The sequence below is a fragment of the Stegastes partitus genome, unplaced genomic scaffold (assembly GCF_000690725.1).
Source record: "Stegastes partitus isolate 25-593 unplaced genomic scaffold, Stegastes_partitus-1.0.2 Scaffold290, whole genome shotgun sequence".
In the NCBI taxonomy this organism is placed as follows: domain Eukaryota; kingdom Metazoa; phylum Chordata; class Actinopteri; family Pomacentridae; genus Stegastes; species Stegastes partitus.
In genome coordinates this window covers 292,568-319,189 of record NW_007578021.1, presented here as the reverse complement: position 1 = coordinate 319,189, position 26,622 = coordinate 292,568, and the positions used below count along the sequence as shown (strand labels likewise).

The window sequence follows — 26,622 nt, the reverse complement described above, 5'->3', positions numbered from 1 at the left end:
GCGCCTTTCTCTGCTGTAAGAGTAAGTGACAAATAAATCTGCCTTTTCTTGTAGAACGAAGGCCCCTACATTTGCAGATGATATCACCAGGACCTGTAATGCTGCTAGTATTTTGATTGTGGGGGATACTGCTGGCAGCCCACACACATTCTTTTCTTCTCTGTCCATCCAATGGCGGATTACCACCCAGGCAAAGTGGGAAACCCAGGAGCCCCAGGTTTACTGTGTGGCTCTTGGGTTTTGGTAATTGAGCGTTTGCTAAATCCCTTCACTGAACAGCTAACGTCCAGCCAGGGCTGCAGGTGCAGCAGCCCTGTGAAGTCTTGTCTTCACATGTGGAAACTGTGTGCATGGGGCTGTTTGATGTAAAGATTTTGGGTGGTAGTTTCTGTTTTCTGACCCTTTCCAAGACCAAACATACAGCAAAAGTGTAAAGAATGGACTGCCTGCACTAACATCAGGTGCTAACTAGTAGTGTACAAGTTCAGGGTATCAATTACTTCCAGCAACAGTAGTAGCGTAGGTCATACACAATACATGTTAGTGTCTGTTCTTGCATGACATGCAGTTGTGAACAAAAGTCACTTGCAAAGACCATGTATATCACGGCAGTCTTGAGTTTTCAATGACTCCTATATCTCTTAATTCTCTATGATGGAATGATCTATGCACAACAATCATGCATTCTGGTTCTTTTATAGATTTATGAAAGGTCTTCTGGAAATATGACAAAATCTGCCGGGTCAAAAATATACATACAGCAATTCTATTTGGTTAAACATCCATTGGCTAATTTTACTTTAACCAGATGCTTTTGGTAGAAGAGGCTTTGGGTTGTATCTTTGACCACTACTCTTGACAGAATTGGCAAAGTTAAAATCAATTTGTTGGCTTTGTGACACAGGTTTGTTTTCTCATGACAGCCCACTGTTTCTTGATGTGGTTAAGGTCAGGACTTTGTGGAGACCAGCCTAAAACCTTAATTCTAACCTGATTTAACCATTTCTTTACCACTTTGGATGTTTGAGGTCATTGTCTTGTTAGAACACCCAACCGCATCCAAGTCCCACCCTTCTGACTGATGATTTTAGGTTTTCCTGAAAAATGTGGATGTAAATCTTCTTCTTCATTTTTTCAATTAACTTTGTGTAAAACATCAGTTCAACTGGCACCAAGACAGCCCAAGACCATAATACTACCACCGCCATGCTTGATGGTAAGTATGGTGTTCTTGCAGTTAAAGGCCTCACCTTCTCTCTTCCATTTGTGATTATTGATTTCTGGCATGTTTTTAAAGTACATTTAAATGTCTATATATAAAATTGATTTTATTCAGTAATTCTATGTTCATTTGTGAATCATACGTAGTGGCTAAACAACGTCTCAAAGAGGAAAATGTGATAAATTCTTAGAGTCAAGTTCTAGATTTTTTAACCTGTTAAACTGCACATGGGGCTGAAAAATATAAAGATTTAGGGTGGTGGTTTTTTGCTGTTGTTGTTTTTTTTACTGATTGAAAACAATAGCAAAAAGTATAAAGACTAGATTAGGAATGGACTAAACCGTGTGCTTGTCTGTCCCAAAAGTTAAAACATTCTGTTAACTAGCTTACCACCTTAGCATTACTTCCAACACCAATAGTAGCAAGGCATACAGCGTGTAGGTTTCTGTTGTTGTATGGCATACATGTTCTTAAAATAAGACTACATTTTAAAGCAAGTTAGCTGAAAACACTAAAAATCAGCTGGAGAATGAATTTTAAGCCAATAACTCAAGGGTATAACCTTAGCTTATAGCTAGCTAGCATTAGCAACAGCTGTCATTTCAGCTGACAAGTTTGACCTGTTCATCTGTAAGGGGAGATTATACTTTAAATTTGAGATCTAGCTATTTTATTTTTTACAACTACACTTCAGGAGTGTAGTTTAGTGTTTGTGGTATTAGAGCCGCTAACAGCAAATTTAGGCTAAGACAGTCTGTCACGCTAGTCCATTTTCTGAGACAAAAAGCAAAAAGAAAAGCAACAAATTCCGCACTGTATAGCAATTTATTGATTTCTGGCATCTGTTTTTTTCTTAAATATATTTCATCATTTATTTATATATTTTACATTATACTTTGATTTTCATGTCATTCATACACAGTGGCTAAACGATGACCCAAAAGGAATTTGATAAAATTCTGATAGATAAAAAAATACAGTAGTTGAATTTGCAGGTAAACAATACAAAATTATAATACCATTTTGAATATACAATGATTTGTCTTGTGTAAATGTTAAGAGTTTATGCAAGTCGGTGATGTCAGCCACACAGTTCATCTGACAGGCATTACAATGAAGTGTTCATGTAAACACTTTGAGGGGTGTTTCAGGAACAGGATTACACTGCAAACCCCAGATTGTGCCTCTCATGTATACTCTGGTGTATCTCTCATAATACATGAGATGCAAACTGGGCTGGCTTCCACATAAATCATGCGCCAACAGAGACACTTTACTTTCAGCTACATCTCTTTCACTACAGAACCGTTCCTTCATTTTCATTTGTTGTGTCGCGTCAAGGACCCGGTGTTGAACTCGTCAAACAGCTGTCGAAGTCCCCATGAGAGCAAACATACGCTTTAACTTGTCAAATGGCTTGAGACATTGTGAACAGCATTTACCCATAATTACTTTCTGTCCATTCTTGTCTGGGTAATTCTGTGCCTTGAAACATCCCTGAGCCACAGTGTAACTAAAATAGCTTTCAAAACCACTCGATGGCTGTTTCCATAATGGCTCCATCATCTCAAACTTTTTATTTAAAAAGCGCCATTGATGGCACAACAGACGCCAATTATTGGCAATGTCTCAAAGCATGAAGCGGGGAACAAAAAAGACGTAACCAGCGGTGTTGGTAAACTTATTGCCATGTTTCAATGCAACATGGATCTCTTCTACATTCATGAATTTTGCCAAAACAAAATGAAAAGGCATGAAATGAATGTGGAGGTTTTGCCATTTTTCTACTACACTCATCCATCACTGTACAAGTCAACAAGGCAAAAAAAACAAACAAAAGGGACAAAACAAACCAAAAACAAAATGAGTCTCAGATGAATTGTTGGTAGCCACTAATTGGAAGTCCAAATAAACCAGTCACACTTTATTGCATGCACACTCTGCCTGTTTACCGGCACTCTGCATATATCAGACTTCAATCTACTTTACAAAAATAGTCCATAGACTGACGTGATATGTAGACATTTACATTTTTTTTTTTCTCAGTAAGGCATGCCATTATTCAAAACGTTCAGTCAAACGAGGGCTGTAGTTCCTTTGTTAGCGGGTTATAGTCTCTGTGTCGCAGCCGAAGTTGTTGCCATGACGATAATACTGCAATTTTCTGTAACTGTCACAGCACAGTTTTGCAGAGAGGACTTTGAAAAAGTTGTGAATTTTCTCCAGGTTACCTTTTTTTTTTTTTTTCTTGCGCCGTAAAACAAACAACTGAGCAGAGACTGTTCGTACTGGAGGGAGGAATTCACTTTGTTATTATACATTCACAGCACAAACACCGGCTTCTTCATGTGGGCTCAAATAATGGTCGATAAGATTTGCAGCTTGGGAGATGAAATAATTGCAAAGTCTGTGGTTGCATCTCTCGCAGAGGAAAGAGGGGGAAAAAATTCAAGTTTGTGAAAGAGTAGAGAAGATTTGTAGTTGCACAAATTAAATCAGACCTGAAACAAGAGAACCGCTTCGAGTGAATACTGATTCAAAGCAGAAAACTGTGTGATGTTGGAGTAACACATTCCCACACATACATTTAAATTGCCTATTTGGGCTGAAAAAATACATATTTGAAACTTGAATGCATGTGAACATTGATATATGTCCCCATTTTGTTTCGTTTTTGTTCCAACTGCAAATCTTTTTTACACATTCATCCATTTTTACACATTTTCTGAGCCCATATATATACACATAGGGTATTTTAATGCAGCTTGGGTTTCTCGGATTTGATTGAATTTCCTTTTCTGAGAAATTTTATCAGTAACTTCATCCTCCTGTGTGACAAAACTAACCTACTTAGCACCTAATGACAACAAACCATGAAAAACACACCGTATGAAACTACTCAAGCTGGTACATGTTCATGAGTTGCACACGTATAAAAAAGTACATTCATCTAACCATTTGTTTTGCTACACAACCTTTGGTTCATATGAGACATCTTTAGTTCGTTAAAATGTTAGAAATTACACGGAAGAGAGCCTGTTGTCGAGATGCATGTGTGTCCCTGCTCCACGAACACAGTGAAACACGTCAAACACTTGGCCAGTCTTTTAAATGGCACCTTAATACGCTGAAAGCTAAAGTGCTGAGGCTTTGTTACAAAACAATATGCACAGTCATGTATGAGCCGTGAAAACGATCGCGGACTGAACACATCAGTTGGAGGAACTTTCACACAGTTAACTTTCACCGGTATGAATATTGTATGTTTTGTCGCCACCTAGTGGTCGCACAGGAATCACAGGTTGGATGTACACCGCAGACTCAAAGGCCTCTGTCATCTTGTTCATTCAAGAGATTTTGGAGGAAGAAAAACAAAAGGAGATTGATGCCTCCTGCACAATGCAAACTTCAAATGGGCCAAACTGGAGCCAAACTATTTTGCAAAATGTCAAACAGCTGATGGGCCCATTAAGCCTGCTTTCAGCTCTGTCTCTTATATCATTTATATTCTGATGGTTCAGGGTTTTTTTTTTCTTCTTCCCATCGCTGTCTAAACATAAGAAAAATGACTTTGTTTTCTATTCAAATCAATACAAAAGTTCACGTATAAAAAAAAAAGAGAAAAAAAAAGGACTGACCCAGTGAGATATACTGACATCGACTAGGAGTCACCTGAATTGGTGCCGAGCAGTTTATTAAATTTATATGGCGCATAGTGTTCAGTAGCTACCTTGAGTTCTGTTTTACATTTACTGACGTCTGGTTTTAAAAGACCAGAGTAAGGCAATCAGATATGGCTATGGTTATAGCACAGGTGTGGTGTCACTGTTTGTGCATGCTCATGCAATTAGTAGGTTTTTTTTTTGTATGTATATGTGTACATGTGTCAAAGTCACTCGTTGATTTACAGCAAACAAATTACATTTGTCTGCACTGGTTGACTCGAGCCTCCAAAAAACAGAATCTGCTGGCTTGTTGTCTTCTTAGAGAAAATGGAGCTGAATCCTCTTATGACTTATGAGACAGCACATTAAATGTTAGTATGCAAATAGATATTGACATCAATTTGAGTCCCAGTAATAAGGATGAGGAGGCAGTGCAGGGGAGATGCAACCAATCAAAAGTTTCTTGTCAAACCTTTTTCACCAACATCCTCCCGACTGAGGTGACGCACTTTGCTAGAAAGAAGTTCGTAGAGTCATTTCTTGGGAACAGAATCAGCCCCGGTAGCATCAGACTGCCCCCCAAAAAAAGTCTCAGCTTGGGGTCAAACGTAGATTCCTTCAGGGTTGAGGCTGGAGGAGACGGTGCTCTGAAGGGCACGAAGGTCGCTGGGTAAGAGACGAGAGGAGCCGAGGCGTTTCAGAGAGCCGCCCTCCACCTCTGTAGAGACCAAAAAATAAAGTTAGCAGCTATAAAAATAAGGCGTGGAAATCACTCATGTGCTATTCTGATGTTTAAACATTTGGCGAATAATTTCAGAAAGAAAGGACGTCAGACTGAACTGGAAGGGAATTGAGAAAGTTTACAAGATGTCAAAAAAAAAACCATTTCTGGGGAATTTTTCTTTTGAGGATGAAAATAGGGGATTTTCCTTTTGACTTCCTGTGAAAGTCTGGCAGCATTTCAGAGCATGTAATGGGGTTACAGACTTAAGCTGTCACGGCACAACAGTCTTGCCTCACTAGCCTGCAGTTTGATGCGTGGTTCTGGGGATCACCACAAGGTGGCACTGTGTCCACACACATGGAACAGCAGCACTGTATGCAGATATGTCAGCCCGATGAAGTCAGCTGTGAAATTGACCTTTTAAAACTGGCGTGGGTGATGATACTGTGTTTATATGGGCTGCTTGTGTTTGTACCGTTGCTGATTTCGGCTGTAGGTTGAGCAGGAAGCACAGTGACCTTGGTACCGGTCTGCTGAATGAACTGCTGCAGGTTGACCTGTCGGAGCTCTTTTGTCAGCTGCTCCAGCTCCTGCTCCTTCTCCTGAACAAAAAACAAAACAAAACACTGTAACAACATAGTGCAGTGTAAAGCTGAATAATGCACTCAACTATCTTCCAAAGATTGGAGTTCAATTTGGAGTTAATTTAACAGGTCGGTGCTGCAAATCCAGAGAAAGTCTCAGTGATCTGATCTGCATCTACAATCACTCTGAGGTAGATTTAATTGGTGGCTATGCAAAAAAAAAGAGTCGACACCCTGCTCAGGATCTCTACAGAAGTCATAACCTGGTGGAGACAGCTAAAGAAAAGAGTTCGCTCCCAGATGGTTACGCAACTGCAGGCAAGGGATTGTGTACTTATTCAGGCCCCTCTCTAATCAGGCAAAGAATGCTGTAATTCCCTCCCGCCCTCCCCCTTCTCATTACCTCATGCTTCCCACACCCTGCTGGACCTCGCCTCGACGTAGAGCTACAACTCGGATGCGAGCAGGCAAGAATCCACCGCGCATCGCTGCGAGCCAGAGATAAAAGCTCCGCTCCACTGCCTACAACTTAATGAGCTTTGATTTCTATGGTTCCACCTGTGTGCAGAGGACTGGATTTTCACACTCTGCAGCAGCCAAAGTTATCCAACTTTGTAATAAGAATTTGCTGAAAATCAAACTTCCTCACCATTTCCTAAGCCTATTGGGAGCAACTGTATTTTTAGCATAACGCCAGGGGTGCTTTGAATTCTTAACAATTTTGAGGCTATGGTGGTTTAAAAAAAAAACAAAAAAAACCAATCTGAAAATACAAAACAGTTGAATGTAGCTGACCTGTAATCTCTTGCCTGACTGGCCAAGTGAGCGTTCCAACGCCCTGCAGCTGCTCTCCAGTCGCGCTGTTTGTTGGCCCTGCATTTCCAACTCTGCCCTCACTTTCTCCAGCTGGGCGTGCACCTGAGATCCAGAGTGGAAGTAAAGAAACAACTTTTCAAGAGAATAAAGTAGCTAGTCCTCATTGTTAAACACGTAGGAGGGCTTTTAATGCTTGGATGTGCTGAATTTGAGTTCCTTTCCTGTGAAAAATACGCAGAGTTCTTTTTAGATAGACCCACTGTAGAACAATAGCAGCAAATCTTCAAATACTTTTAGTGTCTTTATTGAAGAATGTGTTTCCATCTTCTATAGACTGGATTTAAAGAGCTGGAATTACTGCTCATGCTGCAAATGGAGAGACTGAAAGCTGAGAATCAGGCTGTATTGTATATGTGAGGTTTCAGACTTCAAGTGAAGTATACTTTCTGTAATATGATTTATAAGATGTGCTTTAAAACTAAATAGTAGAACTTCACAGTGAGTGTCTTTGGCTGCAGAGATGTGCAAGAAGTCAGCAGTTCAACAAAACCAATTCCTCTGTTTTCATGTTGTTGTGTGGGTGTCCTGGGAGAAGAAAAAAAAAAGCGATAGCCTGGGCTGTACCTCCTCCTCATTGACCCTCTGGTGGAGCTCGGCCTCCTGCTGCAGTCGCTCCTGCTCCAGGCCTGACTCCATGTTCTGTGCAATGAAACAGATAAAATCTTTGCAAATCTAGCATTTAAAAAAAAACAACCTTCTTCTTCATTTACTTCTGCAATAAGCACAGTTTTTCTAGCGTTTGTAGTTGACAAACAGTCCCTAAATTCTTTATGCTGTTCATAAACCCATTAAAACATCATCTGGTTGAATTGAGTAGGTCGGTATCTACGATGCCAAGCTCACCTGTATTCGTGCTAAATACTCTGAAAGCTTGGCCTCGCAGTCGCGTACGCGGCCCTGCAGCTCGGCTAGCTGCTGCCGCAGTTGGTGCTCGCTCTCCTGCTCAATCTGCAGCTCGTTCTGCCAGAATTCCTCCTCCTCCATCTCAGCATCGTTCCTCCTCACCTGCTGCTCCAAAAGCAGCAGCTCTTCCTCCAAGTTTCCATCCTGTGAAGTGAAAAATGATTGGAATGAAAGATGGTGCAGGGATGTACAAATTAACATATTCGAAGACATGAGGGTTTAGGGCGCAGATGATCTGAAGGTCTGCACAGATCCAAATTCTCTCAAAGTAACGGCACCGACAGCTGTGCTTTTGCTCACTTCACTGGCCTCGCCGGCGGCCTCCTCCCAGTCTCGCAGCTCGGCCTCGCAGCCCAGCAGATGGCTCTCCAGGGCCTGAAGTTTGTCTCTCTGCAGCTGGACCAGTCGGCTCAGCTCTCTGGCTGGACTCCCAGGTACAGATGCTGTTCCACCTCCTCCAACTCTGCTCAGGTTCAGACTCACACCACGATGCTGAGGCTGTTTGGCTGGGTGTAGAAATGGAAGAGAGATTGGACTGTTGACAAGAAAAATGCAAGTAGGAAGGCAGAAAACCATCACTGACAACAGTAAACATGGATACATTGCACACATGCTACCTTCAGCATCTCTGCTTTTTCCAAATATTTCTCGCAGACTCTTGGCTCCTCCAGTGAAGGTCAGAGATTTGCGTTTGGGTTCCCTTCGTTTGAGCGAGCGGTCCGTCCCCGATGGGCGGAGCTTGGCCAGAGGTGGGAGGCTCTGGCGGTAGAGGCCCCGTTCAGGGACGCGAGCCAGACCGTCAGAGGTCGGCCGCTCGCTGATGGACGGGCCGGTTCGCTGGAGGATGAGCTGCACGTTGCTGGCATACTGACCCCACTTGTTGAGGGACACCACAGGGTTTTCATGTGGAGCCAGGTGACGCTCCGTCTCCCGCCATTTCTCGATCAAAGTGTATCTGCCAGTCCGTCCTGGGACGAAGCAAAAACTCATATTAGAACGGCCCTTCATTACAAGCAGGGTAAACCTCCATGAAGTGTGCTTTTCTTACTGTTTCAAAGTGGATGAGCTCAGCTAGAAAAAGGTGAAGTGATGTATTGATCAGGTTTTAACAAACTGTGTGGACAAACAACTGTGGAGTTGTTTTCTAATCTTGTCAGGTCACTTTCTGTCAAATTCGATTAACCCACTCCCACACAGTCCCAATAAAACACATCAGCTCAGCGTTAATTAACGCTCCAGATATTCGTTCCAGATTTCAACTTCTTTCGACCAAACTATTGAACACTCTGAACCTCAAGCACTTTCTGGGAGTTTAATTGCTCGTGTCACATTTTCACCCGCTCAGTTTTTACTGCAATATAAAGTCCTTCACCTTTATAGAAACAGCACAACCATGGCTAAAGGAAGTGAAAACGAAAAAATGTCTTTTGTGCAATATCACATCGTTATATTGTGATAAATCTTTGAATTTCTTTGATTAAATTAAAAAAGAACTGAAGTCAACATTTTTCCAAGCACCCACAGGTGTTAAACATACTGGAAAAAATATGACTTTACATTCTGTACATATTTCTCATATCTGCTCTGTGTAAACACAGCCGGCAGTTTACCTGAAAACTGTCTGAATGTTTGTCTTGTGACTGTTGGCTGCAGCCGAGTCAGTCGAAGCTTCTCTGTTGTGCTACGGAGCGCAAATGTTCTTGTTGTTTATAGCGTCTGGTTTAAGTGAACTGTTTATTTTTGGCTTTTTAAAAAATATGTAAGACAAGTAGGATATAGCAATTTTAATGCAATATCATCATTTTGAGCTTAGATTTGGTTACTTTTTCCTATAACTCACACATGAGTGTTTCAGGGGCCATCTGAACTTTGAAAATCTCAAGATTCTTTCTGAGTTTCTGGCTCGTAAAAACAACAACACCAACGTGCCTTTAAAGCCTGACATCAAGTTTGGGGGTTCAGAGGGTTAACATCAGCAAGACAAACAAAAAGAGTGAAAGAGAAAACAAGTTTTAATGCTGCTCCTTCACTCCTCAAGCACATAATATGATATTCTCCAGATCTATCTTGAGTCCAGGCACTTCTCTGTACACCATCATGAGGCTTGCCAACTCATTCTGAGTCTGTTTGTAAGTGCACTTTAGTGGGCAGTAAATCCTGCTCAGTGCTTTGATTCTGAAGCATCCCTGAGTTCAGTGGAAGGCTTTTGGGACTGCTGGTCTCAGTGTCTTACATATTGCAAGAAGTGTTTTTTGTTTTGTTTTTTTCTATTGGCTCTTCTGCTGGTCATCTTCAACACACACACACAAAACTGACAGATCTGTTTTCACACCGTAGATTTTAGTTTGAAGTTAAAGGAAGTTTTTCTCATCGGCTTCCAATTAGTTGCATTAATTTTTTTTGATTCCATATAAATTCACAGCCTATTACTTAAAATAACCAATAAATTCCATGCTGCAAGATAACGAGATGTTACATTTGAGAAAAAGAGGCATCAGTGTGTACTTGGAACTGGCAGTTGAGGAACAATCGACTAAAAACTTCTGTTATAGCCACTGATGGATTCGTACTACTTGCAGAATTCATTGCCAGATTGAAAGCCAGATTAAAGAGCCCACAATATGCAAATTTACTGGTTTATAATTTTTTTTTTTTTTTTTTACATGTTTCAGTGTTAAAAAATAAATAAAAATTCTACATATTGTACATTTCTGTAATAGTTCTTCTCAATCTGTCTGAAATGCTCTGTTTCAGCTCCTGTCTCTTTAAAACTTCAACCTCCAGAAAAGCCCAGTTTGCTTTGATTGGCCCAATGAAAGCGAGGCAACGTTATATGTACTATAACTCCAGATTTCTAAGTATATGCTGAGAAACATAGCTCTAGCAGAAGCAGCTCTATTGAGGAAACGATGGCAGGCTGTGAGAAAGCTCCACATTCTTTGTTTGGGGGCCAAACTAGCTGCTAGGTAGATGTTACACAGATGTGTTACATGGTGATGTTAACAGGTCAGACATGTGTCTGGTAGGTGTTAAACTCCGCCAAGGTTGGCCCTTGTTTCCGGTCCTGTTTGTGTTATTCACGGACAGGATCTCAAGGTGTGGTCCGGGTTAAAAGGGTATCCAGTTTGGGAACGTCAGAGTTGCATCCTTGCTTTTTGCAGATGATGTGGTTCTGTTGGCTTCATCAGGCCATGACCTTCGGCCTTAACTGGGGCAGTTTCCATGAGAGTTTGAAGCAGCCAAGACAAGAGTCAGCAGCTCCAGGTCTGAGGCCATGTTTCTCTGCTGGAAATCAGTGGATTGCTCCCTCGAGGTTGGTGGTGAGTTTAAATATGTCAGATACAACTGACAGGAAAATGTAGCCTGAGATTGATTGGGGCGGCGTCAGCAGTGATGCTGGTGATAAACTGGACAGTTGTGGTGAAGTGGGAGCCGAGTCGGAATGCAAAGCTCTTGATTAACCAGTTGATCTATTTTCAAACCCTCACCTGTGGTTGTAAGCTCTGAATAGAATAAGATCGCTGATAGAGGTATCCGATATGGGTTTCCTCAATAGGGTAGCTGGACTCAGCCTTAGAGGGGCGGTAGCTCCTCTCTGATTAAGATGTCTCCTGGGCACCTTTCTTTGGAGTTTTTCCAGGCATGTCAAACTGTGAGGGGACCCCAGGGTAGACCCAGAACTCAATAGAGGAATTACGTATCTCATCTTGCCTGGGAACGAGTTAGGATCCACCAGGAGAAACTGGAAAATGTTGCTGCAGAGAATGACGTCTGAAATGTCCTGCTTAGCTGTCTGTCATGCAACCCCATCCCCAATAAGCAGGAGAAAATGGATAAATGGACGAAGTATTTTCTGTGGGAGAGAATAGCTACCTTGTGAGCAGACCTCTTACATGGACAAAAAAAAAAAGAACTATACCACACTAAAGACAAGGGAAAACCCAAAAAAGCCTAATATTGTCTCTTTAGCGTATGCTGCTGCCCAGTGGACCCGCAGATAAGAAGCAACGCAGCCTTCGAAAAGTGAAGAAACTTCAATGTGTGATGCAACGAAGACAGATTAAACACTGACAAAAGAACAAAACCAATCCACTGAATTCTTTCCTGGCTCTCCCACGCTCGTGCACCACTGGCAGACTCAAAGGACTTCACCAGCGTGTTTGGTGAAAGAGCTTTACAGTGGGAAAATTCAACTCAACAAACAGCCACTGTGTTGGCCAAAGCACTAGGTTCAATGGTTCATGGCTTTGTGTGTGTCTGTGTGTGTGTGAGTGTGTGTGTGTGTGTGTGTGTGTTCCTGCGTTCTTGTCTGTGCACATACAGATAAGAGCAAAACACTGCCCATCACACCCTCAGCCTCTACTTGCACAGTAAGGGTCCTTGTAAAAAAAAAAGAGGTGCATTCATCACTACAGCAATTCACATCAAAGTGGCCTGGTCAGGACAAAAGGCACAGCCAACACAAAGGACGGTGAATGTCATAACTCCTGGCAGACTGTCGCCATGAAAGACATGTTTTAGCTCTAATCTGTGGGGTTAGTGAGAAGTCCGGTCTTAAGTCTGTCTGTCTTCAAAAACCATGCATGTCTCAATTTGAAGAAATCGCAGTCTTACATTCACAAAAGCACATGTGCAGCGCAGATCATGCCACGACGAACAGAGGAAGAGTGCGAACTTGTTTCCCTGCGACTGTACAGCACATGTCAATAAAGCAAAGACTGCAGTATGACTCATCTCGTTTTGTGGAGCCCATTTATGGTGAAAATCTCTTTGTGCCCTCAAGTCACTTTTCATTTTCATGCAATTTATCACCTCACAGTATGTCTGACATCTTGCCTGGCCAATTTTGGACACAGCCCACATCACACAACAACCCTGTGGGGGTTTATCTTGGACAAAATATCATTTGCACTGCTTTTTATAGACTTCTGTGTCCTTATGTTGGGCTGTGATTCTCTCATTATGTAACTAATAATGTTTTACCATACAAATAAAGCACCTTTTCCTTATATCAAAGAAAGGAGTTTTGAGCTTACCAATGGCTTGTGCCAGAGCGATGACCACTTCCTGGCATGTGGTGAACTCTGTGACCCCGCACACGATGCGCTGCACTCCGTCCACCCACACTTTCAGCTCCATGGCCTTCATCCAGAGGCACTCAGTCCTCCACACCACAAGGGGGTGCTGGTAAAGGTTTATATTTCATCCTTAAGGGCAGCAAAGAAAACAACGTTCAAAGCGATTCCATTTACTTTTGTAAAATAAAACCTTGAAACAGCAACAACAAATATTTCTATATTGCCGTGGGGTTCAAATTACGAGATGTCAAGTGCAATGTGAGCAACAACATTTTTAGATCTTTTAGCTGATTGTTTCGGTTCCAGATGACAACCGTAGCAAACCAACTGTACATTATCATTCAGCCAGAAACCAACACGATTTACCAGTGGTGGAAAGTAACATTTAAGTACATTTACTCAAGTGCTGCACCAAAGCACAATTTTATGTACAATTTTTGTCTATTTTATGCCACTTAACTCTTCTACTGCACAACATTTCAGAGAAAAGTATTTCTCACTTTCTACTGCATTACTTTTATCTGACAGCTTTAGGCACTTTAAATTTCACACTATAGCTAATATAACAAGCTTTAAAAGCTCATTGTTAAAGATCAAGCCAGTGGTTTCAAACATCTTTGGTTTCTGTTGTCTTAGAATGTCAGATTTCAGATGTCTGTGTCTTGTTAAGGTTTCATCAAACTGGCTCTTGATGCTTTTAATAATCTTATGATGATATACAATAATAAATCAGTCAGTGACCAAACACAGCTTTTACTTTACTACATTTCGTTGCTAATTGCACTTTTAGAAGCAGGACTTTTACTTGTAATTGAATATTTTTACTTTGCAGAATCAGTGCTTTTATTTAACTTAAAGATCTGAATACTTTATCCACCACTACTCCCTAGATATACTCACAAACATGATTCAAAACTACTGACAACTGCTCCTTGTCTGCTTGCTTGATGTATAAAAAAGCAACTTGCTGGCTCCTAAATTTAAAGATTGATTTATTTCTAGAGTTATGCTACTTCAGTATAAAAGCCTGAAAAATAAAACCATCTCACATTTCTGTTTTGCCTTAAATTTGAATGTAATGATCAGCTTGGTCAGTAGTGTTTTGCAAAGCAACACAATATCACCATATTGCCACAAAACAATTCCAGTGTTGAAGTATTACTCACTCTTGGTCCTCATCTTGTTTCTGTTAGCTATTTCCTAAATGACTTCACAACCACCAGAGAGCATTCGAAGATATGGATGGAAACACTCACGACACACACAATGCTTGTTCTCCTGAAGCGGATTCATGCAACGCAGCTGATAAACAGCTGCGAGAACACGGTTCTGGTACAGCGACTGTGATCATGTAACACACCGGTATGTGTTTTTCATTTGCTGGTGTTGGGCGCAGGAAAGCTTACATGCACGGAGAATGAGAGCCATTTCAAACTGCTGACACAAGCGCCTCGGCAGCGAGGCAAGTCATTATGAACCTGGCAAGGCCGGAGCAACAGAGCAGTGAAGGAGCAGGTGCCTAATGCTCAGTTTTGCAGCCCTACTGGGCAGCAGTGCCGCCTCTCTGGACCATCAGCTCAGCTCTGATCCTTGACTTCCACATCGCTCGAGGCCTCCCTTAACAATTTAGGCTCCTTCCATCTTCTTCACAGCTGGAATGGGGCTTCCAGCCCTCCTGCAGTTTAACCACAGGTCCCCCTTGAGGCCTTTTCCTCCTGAGACGGCATTAAGCTGCACACTCTTAAGGGCAAGGCCTGCATTCGGAAGGAGGTGGGATGATTTGTTACTTTAGATGGATACTGGGGGATGCATTTGATTTCTTGCTACAGTTGAGCAAATGAGACTATTCCCTCGCAGAGAGCTCAGTGGGTTGGGAAATAGAAGGAGGACAAGGATAAGACAGAAAAAAAAAGGGGGAATGAAGGTGAAAGAGTGGAGGGACAGATGGGTAAACACAACAAAACAGGCGGATGAAAAGAACAAGAGGAGGTTGGGGTGGCTTGGAGTGACAATGCAAACATTTTATGGATGAGACATAAAAGAGGAGCCATAACTTTTTGTTGGTGGTTCAAGGCAGGAAAAGCATGATTACTGCAGGATTTTCTCCTCAGTAAAGCAGCCAAGATGTGGCAAAGAGTTAACTGTGTGGAAACCATTTCCAAATTGGTTTTATAACACGCAGGGCTCTAAATGATGCGAGGACACCTTTAGCTTTTCACAACTGTGGCTGAAATGTTGTAACTGAATGATATCCAAATCACACAGAGGCTTAACTGGGAAGAAAAGCCCGTTGACACAAACGTGTGAATGTGATCTCCGCCTCGGCTCTCCCACACACATTCATGACTCGCACCTCATATGCACACATGCTTTTTCTACGAACACATCCACGTGAGAGAGAAGTGAATGAAGGGTATTAAGCTACGGGAGGCTGCGCTTCAGCGGTTTTTACGACCGACGCGACATTGGGAATCACACATTTACTTTTATGAAAATGACTAATGTTACCATCAGCGATAAGCCTGTCAGGCCGGGGTGCCACATGAGGACACGTGGAGAGTCTTTCACTACGTCTTGCACTAAGCTTGCAGTTATATTTAATTAAAAGATGATTCATGTAGTTGGAGACGCTTCTTGGCTACAAGTGCAGGCAGGCTGCGGCCTATTAAAATATCAAAGTGTCCACCAGAAGTAGAAAACATTAGATTAATACTGATTAACTGGTTGACTCATAGGCTCCCGCTGTTGCCATGACACAAACATCACAACATATGCTAGTAGGCGTTTGCTTTTATCAAAAAGGCAGCACATAGGGCCATAGGAGCAGGCAGCTGTGCAGGAGCAGATGGTCGGGCGCTCTTTGGTCGAACCAAGCAGGTCTACAGCTTTGATCCTGGGTGACAGAACTGTCTTTATCACAGTCTTGCATCTATGCGCTGATGTACACAGGCTGTAGAAGCTCTGACCTGGAAACCTTAAGGTCATCCTGCAGCACCACAGAGCCTCCAGACTCATCAATGACAAACTAATTGAATTCTCCGCCCAACTGCTCCAACAACACGACCACTCAAGTCTGTTTCCCCGTGGAAACGAGCTTCGATTTTCTTTAACCTGCTGCTAAGTTCCAACACTTGAATCACTTTGGAGGCTTGCAAGGCCTCAGCCACTTCTGCCTCTCCTTCTCCCCCTCTCTCTCCCTCTCCCTCCCTCTCTCTCCAGCCATTGCCATTACTGTTCTGAATTTTCATCATGCTATTTGCACATCCTCCCTTTAATCTAAATTACAGTTACTTTGATGCTCCCACTGCCAGCGTGTGAATAAATAAATCATACGGGCGAGTATACACAAATTAGTATGCAGCCACATGGCTTTCTATTTTGGTTCAGCTTCATTGTAAATGTCTACTTCCATTTATAGACCCGATCGGTGAGCTATACGACCACGCAGTTAGTCACAACCTGTGGCGAAAGGTGCTGTGACTGTTGGCATTTCCTTTTCCATTAGTCACAGCTTAATAAACCGCTGGACTCCGAGCTCCACATTCCAACTACACGTAGTAATCCGATCACAGGGAATCCAGGACAGTCGAGTTAGAAACTTAATTCAAGAGCAGGGACCCTGACTTTCAGCATGAAATCCAGAAAAATGTGAACATGCAACATTTACATCTGCAGGCAGAATGAGATGGAATTAACTTTAAATGGCTTTTGTTTTGTCTTAAGTTTGAATTCAAAATCTTATTATATACCTTTTAATATTTAATGTTTGTGTAGTTTCTCAGTCATCCAGCTCCAGATCAGTAATCCTAAGAGCTTCAGTAGAAGGTAACTGGACTTCTACTTTTTGGTTCTTTTATACATTTTATTGCTCATTCAAGATGTTAATTCAGTTGTAACTGACTAAAGGGGAGCCTCAGATATATGTTGTGACCCTCAGGACACACGGCTAAAGGCTCAGTAATGACTGAAAATTCACATGTCTCGAGGTGTGAAACTTTCTAGGAAGGGATCTCAAGACTGTGTTGTAAATACCTGTTAGTGGTGTTACAGATTCCTTCCTCTGTTTAGAGATGACTGTTCTGTTTTAACATAGACGGCTTCCTTCACTCCTCTCTCACACTATCTGTCTTCTCTGTCCAGAATGTGAACATTGTTATCCTCAGAGGAGTGTTCCTTATCCTTTAGATACAGGTCTTGTCCTAAGGAGCTGGCTTGTCTATGTTATGCCATGTGGAGCAGTTGTTTGGTCTTTCTAAACATAGCTCGACTGCACAGCTTGTATCTTCAGGGCGAACCAGTCTTTGTCTCAGAGTGTTGCTGGTTCTGAAGATCAGACGAAACCAAAAAGTGAAAAAGCTTTGCCTTGTACTAAAACTCTTTGGGTTAACATTGAATTGTTCACCATCAAATTCCATACAGATGTTTGTGTCCTTCTCAGCATAAACTGACTTTGGTGACCCATTTAATTTTTGCCTATTGTTGTTAGACATCAAATAGTTTGGTTTATGAACAAACATCATTAAATCTGTGTTGTGCAGCTTTGAACATTTTGCTTCCAAAATATGTTTGATTTTTAGCATTTAGCTTAAAGCAACACTGTAAGTTACACTATGTTATGTATGATATACCTTCTACATAATGGGGGTAGGACAAAATATGAATGCAGTAATATGTCGTATCATTGCATCTTGTGAGTCATTATTGGTTCACTGGTGCCAAATACTGATATTTGTTAAAAGATGTCGGTTCTCTAAATGGATTCCTATGATCAGTTTGACTAACCAGAATCACTCTAACATGATCACAGTGTTTATGAAATGAATGAGGATAAAATAAACAGTTCTTTAAGTTACACATATCACAATGAACAGTAGATGATTGTTTTACACTGCATTAACTACCACTGTATCATATCGTTTACTGTATAGCAGTTCCTCTGTGATTCACACAATGATACTTGTAGTACAGTGACGCTACAAAATCCATATTTTCTACAGTTTTTATTTCTTTTCAAATCATCCAAATTAAAATGCCACATCCACAAGAACAAAGACGAATTATCAGATATTGTTTTGAGTTACTGGAGCTATTACAGTTTTTCTCAGTCACTTTGGTACATTCCTTGAATCATCCTCAACATTTGCAAAACAGTAAGTGCATTTCTCAAAACAATTTGTACAAATAGCAAAACTCCACGGATTACCTGCAAAAGGCAGCTACCTGCTCAAAATCCTTAGTTCATCTCTCAAAACGAAATATCTCAGTCAATGAACATGTCAGAGGCATCAGAATGACAAGTCCTGGTGTCAGTGTGTACGGATAAGACAGTCAAACTGTTTAGTCATATTGTCAATATAACAGTGAACTCTGGAGGGATGTTCTGATGGAAACTATGACTAAAGCTTTGATGACAGTTATTGTAAATTGTGAGTTACACCTTAATGTATATGGGAGATTAATTGCAAGAGACTGGACAAGATTCACATTTACGCTTTTACTATTTGTACTGTAATTTGTTGACAGACCATGTCATTGCCATACAGAAAGGAAAAGACAGCATTGCATAGCACAAAGGAAAAAAACAAAAAACTAAAGTAGAAATGTGAACATAGGATAGTCTCCTGAGGGAAAACTGTACATGCAGTGCTGTAGGAATTACAGTGCAGTCTTCCTATACTTGCCAGTTGATGGTTCATAAGATGCACCTTTGAGCTATTTCAGAAAACTGGTTGATCACTGGTTGATCAATGTGATGCTACACACATTTCCCTTCATTAGAGAAAGTCAAGATTCACCTGGGAGCAACTTACCAATTTAGGACAGATTTAGAAAAAAAGTCTAATGGAAACGTATAGAAATATGCTCGACATATTCTGACAACTTGTTCAACCATTTTGCATGTAAAGACTTATGCGATGAACTAATGCCTAAATGTTGTGGAGGTGGGACTATTCAACAGAGACCCATTATAATACATTTTGATCAACATGACATAAGCATTGATAATGTAGGAAACAGCACAGAACTGCACATAATCATTTGCATGAATGTACCAAAGCATTTAGAACTTGTTCAAAGAAATAAGAAAGTGCTTTTCTGATGTGCACAAGTGACACAATGATGTGAGAATTGAACAAGTAGTTTTGAGAATTTCAATTCTGATCTGAGAAATGAACCAAAGCGACTGAGAAAAAATGTAAGTATTTGAATCTACTTGCATTTTCATGGACTGTACCTGCAAGGGTTGGAACAACACCAAGCACAAAAAAACAAAAAACAGAACAGGGCACTGAATGGAAGAGAGAAGGAAAGGCAGACACACAATGTCCTCAGTGGAGGAGGTACAATAGTATTCATTTCAGCTGTGATGCGAGGGAATAGTTGAAAAGATGGAGAATGACTCTGCTGCTGAGAGGAAAGGTTGCTGCTATCAGTACAAATCTTTGCTGTCAGACAACTTTTGCCGCAGCCATTCGCTTTCAGACATGACGAATATTGCGTTGTCTGGGCTGTGAACCGTTGAGCTAAACTTAGTCGTGACTTCAGTCTGCCTCCCCTGAAGTTTCATTCTCAGGATGCCACAGGAAGGCAGAGCCTGGGAGGGGACGTGGTGACAAGCCACGGTGTCTCATTGGTATGAGCTCGTGAGATGGATCCCAAGAAGAATGCAGCTTTAACAGGGAGGGACGAGGATATTATAATTGAAGAACTGATACAACTTACAGTCTGGGTTTAAACTCAATCTACAAACCAAACAGTTCATTTCCTGCCTTGTTTAGCTCAGTGCTCTCTGCTAAATTAAACTCATTCTTTAAATTTGCTCATTTGTCTGGCTGACGTCCAACAATAAACAGATGGGAAAAAAATCAGATTTCTGACCAAAAAATACAAACAAACCACAAATGTCGGTCAAAAAATATTTGGAAGTGACTTTCACACGTGGCAGCAGTAACGAGCAGCTCAACAACAGCTATGATGCAATCGGACGCAAACTTTTAAGGAGGTTGTGCAGGCAGGAAGGGGGTCCCGCTGAAACAAGGGGCTCACAAAACAAAAGAGCATGCTGTAGTGTGCGTCTCTGTGAGCCCACATGGCAAAGCGGCATGACTGGATGCAAACAATCCTTCACCATGGCGACGCAGCCCTGGCTTTGTCCAAGCCTAACACAGATGACTGGATTGATTGGAGGGTCCGGTCTGGGAAAGGAGGCCAAACAATCAGCAAACAATTAAGAAGCAGCCCGTGCTTTCCTGCCGCTTCCTCTTTGTCTCCCCTGAATGCGGGCCGCGAGGAAACGTGGAGGTGTGTGCAGCAGCGGGGTTTCTCTCTCTCGGAACGAAGTGAGGTGTTGTTGACTCCTGCTGGAGCAAGACTTTATCTCAAGCTCAAAGGCAGAATACCAACATCTGGATCACATAAAAACTAAATTGTGTAAGATGCATAAAAATATTCTGCCTTGAGTAACTGAAGTAATGTGTTGGATGTGGTTTTTCCATAACAAACTACCTGGTTGTATGTTCTTCAAATCTACTGAAAACAGTCCATGAAACAAACAATTGGCGCATCCAAGTAACTGTAACTGAGATTATGATGACATTTTGTTGCTAGATAAGATTTTGGTGATGTTTTTAGATTTTGTTTTGTACTTGCAACGGTTACAAATAACCCTAGTTAACAGAAAAATAACAGAAGAATGCTTGAGAGTTGCACAACTATAAGTTAATGTCACTATTAGAGCTGCAAGGATTAATCAGTAAATCAATTAGCTGTCAACTATCAAATAAATCACCAACTATTTTGATAACTGGTTTGAATACTTATTTTAAGGAAAAACGTCAAGTCAGTTCCTGATTTCAGCTTCCTAAATCCTTCTGTGACAGTTAATTGGATATTTTTTGGCAGATTAGACAAAACAATACATTTATAGACAATATTTTGGGCTTTTTGAAACACAAACTGGTATTTTTAACCATTTTCTGATATTTTATAGTCAAACTATTGGATCAATCGAGAATATAATTGACACATTTATCAACAATGAAAATAATCATAACCTAGTCACATTAGTTTCCAAACTTGGCTTTGAAATGCTTCATAGGCCTTATTATTATTATGAATTTCTCAAGCAATATAACATATTTAACATGCTTCATACAGCCGCCTTTACTCCAGACGTTGCCCCAGGTTACTGTTTCTTACAGATAACCATAAATCCATCATTGCTTTGTCTCTCTGGCAGTTCACTCACGGGCCACCTGCTGCCGCCATCAGTTATCTGCAGGTGTCTCTGCTGAGGTTAGTGGAAACACTGATGATGCAAGGGGCTGCACATCCTCTCTCACACACTGAATAACAAGGCTAAAGACGTTCTCAACTGCAGATCTGTTTTAATCCTGTTGTATTAGGCTTTAAATATTATATTTAGCTCTTAAAAAAAATTGTCGTCAGGTCCCGACCTCTGTGACCTCAGATGTCTTCACTGGAAGTCTTTTCTCAGACTTGCAGCTTCCACTAAAACACTTGTGTAAGTTGCTTATTGGACCAGGCACGGCTCCTAAACTAGTTGTGAGGTCACAAATCCTGCTCATAAATCAACTCAGAGCAGAGAAACTTTCCACTTCCAGCAGATGAATTAGAGAACAAACTTTCACGAGCCAAAATCTGAACGTACCTCATTCCGCAGAGTGAAGCTCGAACACTCAGGAGAAGCAAAAACACATCTGAGTGGAGGGGAGCTTCAAATACCCTGAAATGACTCTCACAGAAATGCCGTTCCCTCGATGAATAAACAAAACATGCTCTGGTGCTTTGAGCTAAATGCTAACCTTTGTTAGCGTGCTTAAAGATATTTCATTATTAATCAAAGTACAGTTAGAAAAATGACATTTTGACCTTCTGGCTAAAAGGCCTCCTGAGTTGAGCATGAATATTCAAGACAAATACAACATTAACCACATGGTGATTCTAAAGGGAAATTTTAAAACGATCAACATTGCCAGGATTAATCCTCTGGGGACCACGATCGTCTTTATAAAATGTCATGGCGATCCATCCAATAGCTGCTGAGATGCTTCATTGTGAGTGACATTGTCACCTCTACAGTCATGCTGCTAGCATGGCTAAAATAGCCACGAGAACTGCTACTGTCAGCAGGTATTTCAGATACAAAGAGCAAATGAAATTAGATTTTGACCTTTGTCCTGAGACAAGATGTCACTTTTCTTAATGGAATATCCTGCAGGCTCAGTGGCCCTCACATATGCAGCAACACACTCATGACTTTGTGCTTTTAGTTGGCACACGGCCTTCATTCTAAACCTTCGCATCCCGCTCATCCTCCCTGGTTCTCCTGATGCGAACACACTAATGCTATTAGATTCCACCAGACAGTCCTGATCCTCCTACAGCTGGTAATACATACTGCAGCCTTAAGACTGAAACCTTTCAGTCTCCTGTGACCTTTCATTTTATACCTCTGGCTCAATATCATGGTATGTGTGCTGCTCGTTGTCTTTTAGAGATTAACCTCTACATCAACTTTGTCAGCTGAAGACAGCGAGGTGGCTGTAGGTTTAGCTAAAGCTGAGCAGCAAATTTCAAGCAGTGATCAGAAAGAACAGTTTTGCATTCAGGTGCAGTCAGTCGTCTATTCTACAGGAAACAATGCATGATTTCCTGGTGAACAAACATGCAGCCTTTGGCGGGGCCTTTAACCCAACCAGATATTTATTATTTGACCACTAAACAATCACCATATTGAAGTCGAGTGACCAAAGTGCCACCTCGCAGTCTCAAAAGTTACAACTAATCAGCTTGGTGGAGACAATAAGCCTGTAAGACTCGGAGCTTAGCTGACCACAAGGTGATGGGAGGGGGGAGTCTGCTGAAAGATAAACAGGACTGGATTTACACCGCAAAGTCTGTTAAGAGTTTTCCACTTCAGTCGCACAGGTCTGATCTCACAGGGAAACGCTGACGACATGGGATGATGCATTTACACACTGGAGCCAATCATTTGGATAAAAATATAACTGAAGAAGAAGACCAATGTGGGTTGTGTTAATGGAGCTATGAACCTAAATGGATGGAAGTTTATTTTAACCCTCTGAACCTGAAAACCTGGGGGGTTTGAAGGGCATGGTATATTTTAAAATTAACCAAACATGCACCTTTTGCCAGAGCTGGGAATTGCAAAACCAGAAAAAAACATCAGATTTTCAACTTTCCAACAGTTCTTGGATGAAAAATGTGTGACCGAGATGAACCGAATCTAAGCTGAGAATTATGACATGTCATTAAAATCACCTTATTCCACAAGCTTCATTTTAATTTCGGCCAAAAGTACACAGTTTGCAATAACCATATTCTGTAAAAAACAAAAAAAATCTACACTTCTTAACACAACTGCTAAGTCATTCGCAACTCTGCTGCGACCAACAGTCACACTGCAAATATTCAGAGACTATTTGGATGAACTGCAGGCTGCACTTAGTCGATAGAGAAGTATGGAAACAAATTCAAAATGTAAAATATCTTCAGGATCTACAGCCACATTTTTTTTCCCCCAACACTGGTGACATTTTGTGTAAAATAAGCAATCAGAGCAATTCAACTTTTGTTTTCTCTACTTCTAGCCATTGTTGACTTGTTTCTGTAGAGGTGAAGGACTTTATAGTGCAGTAAAAAAAAAAAAAGAAGAGCCCACAGTGAGTAGACAGGAGGAAAAATAACCAACTAGAAACTGCTTGGGGTCAGAGTGCGAAAGAAAAGTATGAAAATCACATTAAATGTATTTAATCTTTATCGCTATCTCGCTGTTGAAGAGTTATTTTCCAGCAAAGTTCCCTCTAGTTCCAGCATCTCTCTTGTGAGTCTTTTCTGTCTTGTGATAGTAAACTGGATATTTTTGGGATATTGAAATCATGCCCTGCAGGTTTTAGGAATTTGCGACAGGGATTTATTTGTATTTTGACGCCAGAAGTGCAATAAAAGTAGCTGAAACAACTGAAAAATGCGTAAGAGTTGCTGAAAGTGAGCAACCCTGGTCAGATGGGCACAGTTTTACACGTTATGTTGTCAAAGTGCATTATTATAGTTAAAAAAAACATCTATAGGAAATAAACCAAGATATTAAGACATGAGGTATTAGGTAGGGGCAGGATTTTAAAATTATTAAGAATATGTTGTTGCTTTTTAACGGAAGAGCAGAATGAGAGGAAAAACACTTGCACATGTCCCATTCTGTCACACAAACTGAGCTCAGGACACAACAGTTCAGCAGCAAAACGAAGGCGACAGGCAATTTAAACCAACACTCTGTGCACAAATGAAGAAATGCATTGATTTTTCATTGTGTTTCTGTGCAGGGGAGTGTTTTTTAGGAGTTTGTCCTTGCTTCCGATCACACGTGTGCTCGTCAAGGACTTGTGGGTCTGTGGCTGTGTGACTCAGTTGAAGGAACTCTGATTAAAAGCAGTGCTGAGTGGGCGCTTATAGCCCAACTCTATTAGGAGATTCATCATTGCAGGGCTCAGCAGATCCACTGACCACTCACTCATACACTCACTAACTGCTGCCTCATGGATATGTTGTGTCCAGGCGAGAACATAAAGGATGTGCTTCCTTTTTTTTTTAAGCATGAGCAAATCTGCAAACTTACTGTCCCCTCTGATTTATTTCCCATCACATGCATGTAATACAAAAAAAAAGGCAGTGAACTCATATAAGAGCAGCCTTCAGTCTTGATCAGCTGCTTTTGAAATGTGATTGACGCATTCACTGCGCCAAAATAAAAACAACAACAACATACCTCTGTGTAGCGCAGATCACTGCATGTGCAACTCTCCTGTTGGTGTCTGAGGGGAAAGAAAAAAAGAAATCCGCCACTTTCCACGCCGTGTGATGCGGGCCACTCGCGGGAGATCCGTGTTTATTTCCGTGCCGATCCTCAGACTTGACGGTGTGCGCACATCTCCGCCTCCCGGGATCCGTGTCTGATGTAAACACGAGTGCGTCCGCTCATCGGACATCCGAGCAGGGCGCCGCCAACATCTGCCTTCCTGCCTGCGAGCCGCTGCTCTGCCCAGCACTGACGGAGACCCGCACTTGTAAATTACATCGGAACAGAACTGGGACACCGCAAGGCATGATGGACCTGTTAAAGCTGCACTGCACCGCAAATGGACCGAGATCCGCTCAGTCACAGTATCTGGAAACAAAAAAATATCACAGAGTCAACATCTGCAGTTTTAGACTCGATTTGCCATAGATCTGGCGTTTGGTAAAACAAGTAAGAAAATGTAACGATGTTATTATCTAGAAGGATGTCACAGTAGTGAAGCAACAAGTGTAGGTAGAACTGAGGTGGCTTCAAGTTAAAGGTCCCACAGGCTGTGGGGATTTTTAAAAATTGGGTTTTGTGGTGGTCCGCAAGGTGGTGAGGTGGTTAGCACCATTGCCTCACAGCAAGAAGGTCGCCGGTTCGCGTGCCGGTGAGGACACCTGGGATCTTTCTGTGTGGAGTTTACGTTCTCAACGTGCAGCGTGGGTTCTCTCTGGATTCTCCAGCTTCCTCCCACAGTTCAAGAACATGTTGAGATTAATTAGTGATTCTAAATTGTCCGTAGGTGTGAATGTGAGTGTGCTTGGTTGTCTGTCTCTAAGTGTAGCCCTGTGATAGACTGGTGACCTGTCAGCTGGGATAGACTCCAGCCCCCCCGCGACCCTAGTGAGGATTAAGTGGTGTATAGATGATGGATGGATGGGTTTTGTGGTTGTTATAAACTTAGAGGTAAAAAACTAAAACATTTAAGATATGACAGCAGCTAGACGTCCTCCCAGCTTAACACACCAGTCAGAACTCCACTGAGCTGATACGTTCCAGTAGTCGTAGTGCTAAAACTTGTTTTTATAACAGATGAGAAATTCAGAAAAAAGCAGTTGTCTCACAGTTCACCAGGTTTGTTCACTTTCTGAAGCTGCTTTTGCGAACTCCTAAAGGTCACAGCTGCAAACACACATTCCTCTGTTGGATGCAAGAGTGAACACAAGAGTCTTCATGCACTCCTCGTGTCTGAGGAACTGGACACCCAGTGGATTACTTTGATTTTCAGACAATCAGAAAATCCTTCTTGTTCGTGCATTGTGCAGCTAGTGTGGCTAACGGTGCCATCAGCTGTGATGTGATGGTATAGCCACAGATCTGTGGAAATTGTAGCTGGGGGTCATTTAGAGATGATGAAAAGATTAGAAACCAATAAATAAAGACTGAGTGGGTCATTGTGTTTTCATGTCCCTTGTTGTGCTTCGGTGCAACTTAAACTCATCTTGTTTGCTTCTCTCCTGCTCTCTGTGCTCACATATGCTGCCTTTAAATACAGAAAAACTCCCAATTTGTCGTGTTCTCATTTACATATAATTCTGTTTCTGTTTTAGACAACGTAACAAGTATCAAAATGTACCTGAAGTAAATACCATACAGACCAGCAGTCTTCTCAGAGATATTTCCAGGCTGCTGCTCTGCACAACTGAACTACTGAATTTATAACATTACCCGACAATCTCAAAACAC

At 41.5% G+C, this 26,622-nt stretch overlaps 1 protein-coding gene across 1 annotated transcript; it reads right to left on the bottom strand.

Moving 5' to 3' along the window:
* Positions 1-3,454: 3,454 nt before the first annotated feature.
* Positions 3,455-25,126, bottom strand: rassf8b (Ras association domain family member 8b). The gene is made up of 9 exons (XM_008282934.1): positions 24,862-25,126; positions 13,011-13,181; positions 8,592-8,942; positions 8,275-8,480; positions 7,915-8,118; positions 7,636-7,710; positions 6,991-7,113; positions 6,087-6,213; positions 3,455-5,605 (listed from the first exon to the last, which is right to left on the bottom strand). Exons 2-9 carry the CDS (start codon positions 13,120-13,122, stop codon positions 5,490-5,492), a joined length of 1,314 nt encoding a protein of 437 aa, XP_008281156.1. The 5' UTR covers positions 13,123-13,181; positions 24,862-25,126; the 3' UTR covers positions 3,455-5,489.
* Between the last annotated feature and the right edge of the window lie 1,496 nt (positions 25,127-26,622).